The sequence below is a fragment of the Mchenga conophoros genome, linkage group LG6 (assembly GCF_057382185.1).
Source record: "Mchenga conophoros isolate Kocher_MC1m ecotype Shallow Benthic linkage group LG6, M_conophoros_male_GT1.1, whole genome shotgun sequence".
NCBI lineage: Eukaryota > Metazoa > Chordata > Actinopteri > Cichliformes > Cichlidae > Mchenga > Mchenga conophoros.
This window is the reverse complement of record NC_140531.1, coordinates 42,076,042-42,086,851: the sequence shown is the minus strand read 5'-3', so window position 1 is coordinate 42,086,851 and position 10,810 is coordinate 42,076,042. Positions and strand designations below refer to the sequence as shown.

Below are 10,810 nucleotides of genomic sequence, written 5' to 3'. Positions count from 1 at the left end.
CGGCCTCCTCGGCTGTAATTGGTCCAGCCCAGAGTCGATCATGACCAATTGGCCAATCCAACACCTTTCATTATATATACCCTTCCTAAAAAATAAATAAATAAATCCATCGGCCCATAAAAACAAAAAATCGCCAGCGGCCCACCGGGCAAATGCCCAGTACGCCCGATGGCCAGTCCAGCTATGCTGGTGAGTGTGATGACAGCCACTCTGTATCAGCAGATAGAGTGTTTGGTCTCATGAGGCCACTTTCTTGCTTTTGCTTCTTCTCCTCGTTCTTTGCACCAGCTTTCTTTGCTAATGAAAACCACTGAGTACACGTGTGGGTTTGTTGTACAGCCTGAACCACAGAAACTGTGAATTCTGTGAGTTTAAAAGTCTGTTTAATTACACAAGTTACGCTTTTACATCACTAATACTGATTATCATAAACTTTAGAGTCAGCAGGAAGCAGTGGTGCAGATAAGAAAGGAACGGAGTGTGTGTCACACATTTCCCTTCCACCACTCATTTCACCCCACATCACCCTCCTGTGACTTACTTCCTACAACTAAGGAGTACATGCTCAACCGTCTCCATATCAGTGCACCCATCACACAACCCAGTCGGATGTTTCCCTATCCTAAAAAGAGTACCATTTAAAAAGCAGTGGCCCGTTCGTATTCAACTGATAACAACCTCCTCACGTCTCTGCAATCCGCTACTCCTCTTAGCTTCTATTGTGTTTTGCACCCTATATAAATGTCTCCCTTTTGTTTCATTATCCCATGTCATTTGCCACAAGTTCCGACTTTCTGCCCAAACTACACTTTTCCCTTCAGACTTTGACAATGGTAACTGTACATCTATGTCGACTCTTTTAACAGCTGCTTTGGCCAACCTATCCGCTCTTTCATTACCCAAGATACCCACATGAGCCGGAGTCCGCATTATTACTACATGTTTATTTTGGTCAGGCAGTCTATGATGAGCAAAAAGAATGTCATACAGAATTTGCTGATGGGTAGTTGTGTAACCCTGTTCAATACTTAATAATGCGGACAATGAATCACTGCATATCAGTACTTTTGAGACCCTGCTGTCCTCCACCCATTCTAGAGCCAACAGTATGGCAAACAGTTCAACTGCATATACACCCAGACGGGTCGATGTCCTTTTCGCAATCTTGATATTCAACACCGGAATTACCACTGCTACACCAGTTGCTTCTGTCTTAGGATATTTTGACCCATCTGTATACACCTGTAAAAAGTCACAGTATTTGCTGTCCAATCTGTCATAGAATTTTTGACAAATATCTGTGGTCACTTTCCGCTTTCCAGTGTCCGTTAAAGAGCTGTCCACGACAAGACACTTCTATGTCCATATGGGACGTAAAGGACACAACACCGTCTGATTAAAGACTTTGTCAGACACTTTAAAAGTTCTTGCACTATCATCTCCAACCCACCCAAAACTATTTTTAAAAACCTTCCCTCTTTCCCAACAAGCCCCTAACACTTTCTTAACAGGATGGGTTTCGGCATGACCTTTCAAATTTATCCAATAATTAATCAACAGCTGTTGCCTTCTAATACACAGCGGCATTTCTCCCGATTCCACCTGTAGAGCACATATTAGCGTTGTTTTAACTGCCCCTAAGCAGAGTCTCAGTGCTCGTGCTTGAATTACATCCAGCTTCTTCAAGGAAGTCTTAGCCGCTGATCCATATACCACACACCCATAATCCAATCGTGATCGAATCAACGCGACATAAATACTCTTAAGTGCAGCAAAATTAGCACCCCATGACAGTCCCGCTAAAGACCTCAAAATATTAAGAACCTTTTTACTATTCCCCACAACGTGCTGATGTTTCCAAGTCAATCTCTTGTCAAAAACCACACCCAAAAAACGAAAACAATCCACCCTTTCTAACTCTTTCTCATACAAGTACAACAGTTCATTACCCCCAATTTTCTTATTTGTGAAAAACATTACTTTAGTTTTCTCAACAGAAAATTTAAAACCCCAGTCTACACTCCACTTTTCCAATCCCCTCTTGAAGTTTCCGGACGAGATGGTCAACATTCCTCCCCCTCACCCATAATGCTCCATCGTCAGCAAAAAGTGATTTACCATAACTACCAGACACATCTTTAAAAATATCATTGATCATAAGTGAGAAAACCGTTGGACTAACTACACTTCCCTGAGGAGTTCCATTTTCTATCACACACGGCTCAGAAACATGCGACCCTATTTTAACTTGAATTGTTCTGTCACATAAAAAGTCTAACACCCAATTAAACATACATCCCCCTACCCCAGCTGCATGCAGCTTAATCAGTAGACCGTCTCTCCAAAGCATATCATATGCCTTTTCTACATCAAAGAAGACAGCAACCACCACCTCTTTATTAACTTGCGCTTTCCTGATATCATCTTCCAAACATAAGACAGGATCCATTGGCCCTCTTCCTCTACGAAAACCACTCTGATAGGGTGCTAAGACATTTCTTGACTCCAAAAAGTGAACCAATCTCACATTCACCATCCTTTCCATTAGTTTACACATATTGGAAGTCAGAGCAATGGGCCTATAGTTTCCAGGATCGCTATGGTCTTTCCCTGGTTTCTTTATTGGTACAATTAGCGCTTCTTTCCATCAACGTGGGAGACGCCCTACTGTCCATACCTTATTAAACAACATTAGCAATATATTTAACGCTGCATCACTTAGATCTTTTAGCATAGCATAGCATAGCATAGCATAGCTCATCCTTCCCTGGAGCACTGTTCCTAGTTTTGCTCAGCGCTCTTTTCATGGCGAGGAAGCAGTGTCAGCAAGCAGCTTAAATCTCCAACCTGATTGCCTCAATCAGCTTCAGATGAGGGAGGCTGTAGGCCCTGCCCATGGGTGGATACCAGGGAGGTCCAGCCCTTCAGTGGAATTTTACAGCCACACACTCAGACCATCACATCATCACATTGGAGGGCGGGTCTTGTGTATAAATACGCAGCAGGTGTCTCACACACTCTCATTCTGCTGCTGCTGTGAGGAATGAACTGCTCTCCGTCAATGCGCTGCCTCATCTTCCTCGTGTTTGTCCCTCTGTGTGAGTAATTCTCCTTTTTCATCATTGTTTGCCTTTTTAAAGGCAAACCTGTATTTGTCAAACTTTGACACAGCAAACAGGTCATGTTAGAGTTCATTGCATCAGCTTGGATGTTAGTGCAGAGGACTAATGTGTGTGTAACAGTAACATGTGTGTAACAGTAACGTGTGTGGTTATGCTTTATGTAAGTTTGATTCCTGAAGCTTTTAAACAGGAGCTTCTGGCTGAATCACAAAGCTGTTCAACACAGAAAACCTGTCCCAAACTACACATAACTCAGTGATTTTAGATGACAGCCTGTAACTGTGTGTTATTTGTGTAATGAGTAAAACTAAGTGTCATTATAAGACCTGGTCCTACAGTCAGGAGTGTGTCTGTCATTGAGGTCATGGTGTTGTTGATAGCTATGAAAGGGACTTTTTATTTTCTCTACGCTGAGTTCTTCTGTTTGTCTTTGAGACGTAGTTTTGATCAGCATCTCTTCTCTCTGCTTCAGCTGTTTCATCTGAAGTATTAAGTGATGTGTTTCTCACTGGGCTGTTGGGCTGAGTGCAGGGGGTCTGCACGTGCCTCATCTGGGACTGAGCTAATTTGCATGCTAGTAAAATGTTTAAGTCTGTCCACCCCAGCTAAAATTATACTTTGAGTTTGACTTTATTGGAATAATGATGGAAGACCCAAACATGTTGGGAGTCTTTAAGTGCTAACAAATGAAGCATCTGATCGTAAAACAAACTGTTTTATCAGCATGAGGATTATAAAGAGGTCCTTGGAAAAAATGTACCCCTGTTTGAGAACACCTGTAAGACCCAGAACACACCCTGATAAACAGGTTTTCCTGTGCGCCACACCAGATCAGTGCTTACATGTGCACCCTGATTCAAGAAGTTTAACAGGAAATTCCCCTGTTTACACACACAGACAGTCTAAAGACAGGAGGGCTGGGCTGCATTAAATGTGTAATTGTTTGCAGTGTGGAATCAGGCTGTCACTGAACACCAACCAGTAACTGCTAAAGTTGTGACCTGTGGAAACTGATCACTGAGCACCGCTGAGTAAACCGGTGAGCTGCTGGAGTGATGATGTAATGCTGAGCCTCTTTATCACAGTAACACTCAGGAACAGCAGCAGGCAAGTCGTTTAAATAACGGAGCTTCTCCAAACACAGTGAGCTGTGAGTCTTCATGGTGACTCACTGTGAATATCTGGATATGTCAAACATGTGCAGCAGGTAGGAAATCCTCAGGGTCATTTCCAGCTTTTAACCTGCCTAAAAGCAAAAGGTCACCTACCCAAATACTGCAGACAGGAAGTTCAGCTGTGACTGAGTAACACTGTGCGTGCTGCGTGTGCTGCATGTCTGAGTCACAGCACACTTTCTTTTGTGCCTGATTGTTTATCTGAACAGTGCAAATACTTTGTTTGTCTCCAGGTGGTTTCTTGTTCCTGCTGCTGTTCAGGAATAAGTGCATGAATCTCTGTGTTACGCAAAACATGCTCGGGGTATTTCAGACTGTCAGAGCAACACTGCAGCAGTACAGCAGTGAGGCTCCATCTCTGCAGTAAGCACAGTCCTGAGTTTAGACTGTGAATCACGGCAGACGCCACCCGCAAAGCGTTTTGTAACCAGACTGTGTGACTGAGACGTTTCACAGAGTTTAAATAATAAATTCTAAAGAAACAAAAGCAAATGAAAGAGAGTTTATGCTTCTGAGAGTTGAGTTTTAATAAACTCTCAATTATTACATACAGCCACCGCCTGCCCCCCTCCTGAGTGTGCAGCCATGTTTGTCTGATCGTGACACACACACACACACACACACACACACACACACACACACACACACACACACTCTCTTCATCACATTTCTCCTGGAGATCATCAGCACAGTTAACAGCCGGTGAAACTCCTTAAAGGTGAAATGTGTTTGATGACACAGAGCTGCTCTTTTCATCACTCGTGGTTAAACAAGCTCACGTTCTTATGAACAGTTTGACAAGCAGGTCAATGCGACTCATTCAGTGCAGCTCTGTGTGCTCTCACATGCTCTTGGTCACTATTCAGGTTTCGTGTGTGTGTGTGTGTGTGTGTGTGTGTGTGTGTGTGTGTGTGTGTGTGTGTGTGTGTGTGTGTGTGTGTGATATTTACAGTATATGTAAAATTTGTGTAATTAAATTTCTGTGTAAATATTAATATAAATTGACACAATAGGAGTGCATAATCACAGCCATCAGATAAGCCTGAGTAAGTGTGTTAACAGATGAGTGGATCAGTGAGCAGGGCGGCGCTGTTATGTAGTCAGGCAGGTTTTACTGGAGAAGATTTTTCTTCTGGTTGTGATTTGTATTGTATGTTCAAAATATTGTATATAGTTTATTTCAACAGGTTTGTGGGTTTTTGTACAAACGACAGAAAGGAGCAGAAGTAGCAGTAGTATATTTCCCAGCATGCCCTGCTGCTGTTTTGTAGTAAAGGCAGAAACATTTCCAGCTAAAATTCAGCTCACACAGAGAAATGCAGACTCTAACAGGACCGTGACTTAAACAAACAATGGGACTCTTATAATCTGTCCGAGTCATTAAACATAGCAAACTGTGATGTGAAGCATAACAATCATGCCAAGTGAGCCACTGGGACCACTGGGACCAGAGGAATGTCCCAGATAAACTGCTGAGATGCAACAACAGCACCTTTCATCAAACCAGTCGCTGACAGGAAGCTGATGTAGCAGTGATGGTGTGGAGTCCTCAGTAAAAGACTTCCACAGACGGACAAACATGCCCCTCCACAGAGACAAGTGAGGGCAGCCACGACCTCTGTTCTTCATTTCTAATGTGAAACACTGATCAACAACGACGCTGGAGTCTCTGTAGAAGATGATTTTGCAGCAGAGCAGAGAGATCAGACGGAGGAATGTATTCAGCTGTTTGTTTAGTTATTGTTCATTTTTCATCATAAAGAGGAAACATGCTAACAAACCACCGTATGATTCATTCAGCTGCATATTTTGGATGTTTTGCTCTCTGGTGTCTCCTCGGTCACTGTGTGCTCTACAAACAATTAAATGTTCACAACTGAACCACCAACAGTCCTTTTCTCAACAGTCTGTTTACACAGTGATAAGATCTCGGAGAGGACACTGTCTCTGAACACAGGTGCTAACATCTGTTCATAGCTTTACATGTAACTCTGTTTTTTTACATATGTGGTAGTTTTCACACAGTAATTTATTTGTTTTGGCTGGGTTGGTGTGGCCTGACTGAGGAGAGTTTTATATTTAGAAACCATCACATCCTCTTAATTATTGCAATCTTTTCACAAACCCACGGGTCCTTCAACACTGCTAACTTGTTCAGGAAGAACCTAAAGCTGCTCTGACTCTTCTAGCTCCCTTCCCCTTTCTTTCCCGTGATCTTTTCCACACTGCGTTGTGCTGGCCTGGTTGATGGGCCTCATCATGGTGCCCTTTGCTGGCCTTTCAGAAGTGTGGATATTTTGCAGATCAGGGGCACAACTTCACAAATGTGCGCTTGCACAAAGCAGAGATAGCAGAGAGGGTACTGAGCGCCTTATTCCACTCAAAGATGGCGTACTGTTGCTCAGTCATGTTTCCTGTTGAACACCTCAAAGTGTTTTAAGATCTATGCTTTAGTGTCCTTCTAAATTTGTAAAACTTTACTTAAACATGATCCTGATTTGTCTTTGGACTCTTTTGGTTTGTGTTTGAACCGACAGGAACCAAAAGGACTGAATGGATCCATCTCCATTATCCATGGCTCACTGTGAAAGTGTCCTGCATGCTGAAATGTTTAAATTAGCTCCTTCAGAAATAATAAGAACAGCTGTAGATAAGAAAAAATCTCTTTTATTGGTTCTTTGGGTGCAGAGAGCTTTGGGAGGGTTATGATGAGTCTGCCTCAGAGCTTGTTATGCACTCAAATTGTTTACACAGGTTTACACATTGTTTTGGGGGTTACAACAACACCGCATTTCCCCCCGAGGTCCACAGAGCCGCTGAAAAAGCTCTGGAGGTCCCTGTGTGAGCACGTAAACGCCCAGACGCGTTTCTGTCCAAGCTCCTTAGACTACGATGACCTGATGACTGAGAACCTTCACACCTCTGACTGGATTGTTAAATTTGTGATTGATGTGACGTTGATCAATCAGCTAAAAGGAAAACATGGGGTCAGTATCTGTACTTGCAAGTTGAAACTCACACACAGCCAGGGAAGTGCAGAGTTTTATACGTAGTTTTTTCTTTGTATCTGTAACCAGACGTTAACAAAAAACATTTGTGTAAACTTGTCAGCTCTTTCTTTGTCTGCAGCACGTGCTGTGACTGATTTCTGGTGTAGTTGTTTCATTTATTTCATTTTTCCCTCCATAAGAGACGTTTTCCACACAATCTGTATCTGCAAAGTTACCAGTGAGGGGCCTGTGTGCACACACACACACACACACACACACTTTTTAGTGCACAGTGAAGTGCCACCTCTGCAGGGTGGGGGAGAGGTGATGGAGTAATTAGACTCCACCATGATGAGTCCTGATTCATAGTCGAGACTAAATGAAAATTAAAGTCTGTCAACAAAGTGATGTTGGAAAAATAACCTTGTGGTTTCCATAGAAACCGTGTTGTCTAAATAGCACAGCAGGATTTTCGGTGGAGTATCTTCCAAACTCTGGTTCGAGTTCACTCACACAGGCGGGGCTGAGTCATAACACCACCACTCTGTGTCCTGCTCTGTCTCTCACAGTGGCCGTGTCTCGAGCTCGTGGACAGAGTGATGTTAAACCAGTGGTGGGGAAGGTTGGAGGGGATGTACGCCTGCACATTGGAGCCACCGAGGTAGACAGAGACGCTCACATTGTCTGGTCTTATGGTCCGGAGAACAAAGTCATCATCAGCTATGATAATGGAACATCTGAGACTAAACTACCAGAAAAGTTCCAGCTGGATGCAAACGGATCTCTGACGATTCGATCCCTCACTGCCAACGACAGCGAACTCTACATGGGTCAGATCATCAGTAAAAATGGGTCATCTCAAAGCTTTAACCTGACTGTTGTGGGTGAGTATAGCAAGCAGAGAATAACCCCATGCAATATTAAATCATACCAATCTGTGATGCTCAGAGGCTTTTAATGAAATAATATATCATATAAATCATTCAACACATAAATACAGAGACGTGTAATGCTTGGATGTTTCAGACCATAACAGTGAGAGGAAATCTGAGCAGCAGGAAGTTAACACGCGTGTGTCGGACACACGTACATGTGTGTTTCATTACAGCTCACACTGTAATTCTGCACATAATAAAAGTAGAGGCTGGTCTCAGTCACGTCTCTGCTGTTCCTCAAAACTTCTTACTGTCTCAGGGACAGAGCCGGATCCCAACACACCGACTGCTGCACCTCCACAGGTCAGGAACCACGGGATACCCTGTGGACTCTTTGGATTGGCTGCTCTTCTCTGCACCGTGCTGGCGGTTAAAAACTGGGAACCAATCATACGTCAGTATGAACAGCAAATGTGTTTTACACTGTGGTGTTCTCGTAAGAGCAGCTATAGATGACATCACACGATAGAAGAAATTATGAGTCACATACATGCTGAAGTACTCTGATTACACTGATTAACACTGGTATTGACTCACATTAGTAGCACCTAACTGTCATTAAGCTCTTTAACACATGATCCTGAGTCACCAGCAGCATTTCATGTCTTCTCTTCTTCACAGGAAAGTGTCAGACTGTCACTCAGTCCTGGAAGATCTGGAAGAGGAAGATTCCTGAAGAGGAAACACGAGTTTAATTACAATGGAGGTGGAAAGCTTTAATGAGGAGGTCCAGCACGCTGCCCTGTTAAAGACACACAGATGCTGAGCTCCATTCAGAGGCATTATTTGTGACCTTTGTGTAAATTATGGGAGAGACTTTGACTTTGCCCCTTTAATAGATACTTGTGGAAATCTCAGAGGATCTCCTCATCTAACAAGCAGCGGCTGGTTTTTAATGTTTTCTTCATCAGGACACAGATTTTGGAAATCAGTCTGATAACACAAACATATACAAACTAAAGGTCATCTGAGGTCACAGACATAATTCAAAGCACTGAAACAGGCTGTGATGGCTAACTCAAAGGAAAATGACTTGAGTTCATGACCTCTGCCCTGCTACCTTTCACACCTTTGACTAACATGTTTGGGTTAAATAAGTTTTACATTTGGCATGTTTTAGTTGATTAATCCATTTATTTTAATAAATAGGACGAACGTCTGTAGATCAGCCTGGAAGTTAGCATCACTCACTTCCTCTGTGGTTAGCTGTGCTTAGAGTTACTGCAGCAGTACTGCTAATGGGAGGCTTTATCATACTGACACGTTCTGTTCAGTGATATAAGCTCGACATGGATCCACCTTGATGATGTCATGTTGTGTAAATAGTATTTTGTGATGTCGGAGGCAAAGCTAGATAAGCTTAAGCTTAGGAAGTTAGCTGCTATGTAGGATAGCTTGGAATACGTTAGCATTAGCAATATATCTGTGAAGGTTCTCAGTCATCCAGGTCGCCGTAGTCTAAGGAGCTCTGAGAGCACATCCTGGGCCTTTTGACCTCAGGAAATCACATGATATGGTGGGGCGAGGTTTCACAGCGGGTTCACCTGAAACCTTGGCTGGTTGTGACCCACAATCCCCTGTTTTCACAGCTTGGCTCTTGTGATTAGGTAGAGGATCAATAGGAGGTCACTGACCCTCTTGAGGACACTCCCATAGGGGTTCAAATCTGGGACTTTCCACCAGTTGCTCTTAGAAGTGAAGAAACTGATGAAACGTCTTCAAGAAACTGGAGTCCAGACTCAAAGTCCAGACGCTTTCTCCTTAGGTTAGCATTAGCAGCATTAGCCAGCTGTATGCCATCTAGAAGCTCACCCAAACCAAACAGTAATTCATTTCAAACATTTAACCAAAAACTGATAAATCTCAGTGTGTTTTAAACTGAAATAAATTATATCCATTCTTTTGATCTGTTTCCTTTGTTTTCATATTTTAGTTTGTTAAAATTAAGAGTTGGACAGATTAAATAAAGACACTGTTCACACTGTGGTCTTTCTCTTGCTGCAGTTCACTGATTCAAACTTTCAAATGCTATAAAACATGTTGCAGCAGTTTGTGCTGGCACAGCTTCACAGACTGAAGATGGAACCTCATATGGTATGAGAACCGACTTTAAAATTTGTTGTTAATATTTTGAAGTCACCAGCATATCTACTGTTATACGATTAAGCTCAGAAGATGAAGCGTGGAAGTACTGACCTTGTTTGATTCTGTAAAAAGTCACAAAAACATTAGCGTCTGCTGTTCACTGCGCAGGAAGAAAACTTATTTTTACAGTGAAAAAAAACTTCTGAGCAAGCAGCGAGCACGCTGCCACGGGAAAGTGACATTCACAGAGAAACCCCAGAATCCCGGACACTGTCATGACGCTGTGGCACCGGGCAAACCACAAAGTGGACGTGTTCTACTTTTCCTTGTTCCCTGACACATACTGTGTTCCAGCATTATTAGATCGTTTCTAATATTGAGCCAAACACTCGGGCCTCAGACTGCTCTCAACTCAGTTTGTTTTTTGCTACTCTCAGATCTGAATGAGCAGAATTGTTTTGTTGTCTCATGACGGTGATGGGCCTTATCGGAGTCACCGGGGC

At 42.9% G+C, this 10,810-nt stretch overlaps 1 protein-coding gene across 1 annotated transcript; it reads left to right on the top strand.

Annotated features, from left to right (window-relative positions):
- Positions 1-3,030: 3,030 nt before the first annotated feature.
- LOC146573359 (uncharacterized) lies at positions 3,031-10,109 on the top strand. Its single transcript, XM_085278752.1, has 4 exons — positions 3,031-3,098; positions 7,857-8,171; positions 8,482-8,616; positions 8,844-10,109. Exons 1-4 carry the CDS (start codon positions 3,044-3,046, stop codon positions 8,915-8,917), a joined length of 579 nt encoding a protein of 192 aa, XP_085134878.1. The 5' UTR covers positions 3,031-3,043; the 3' UTR covers positions 8,918-10,109.
- The last annotated feature ends 701 nt before the right edge of the window (positions 10,110-10,810 follow it).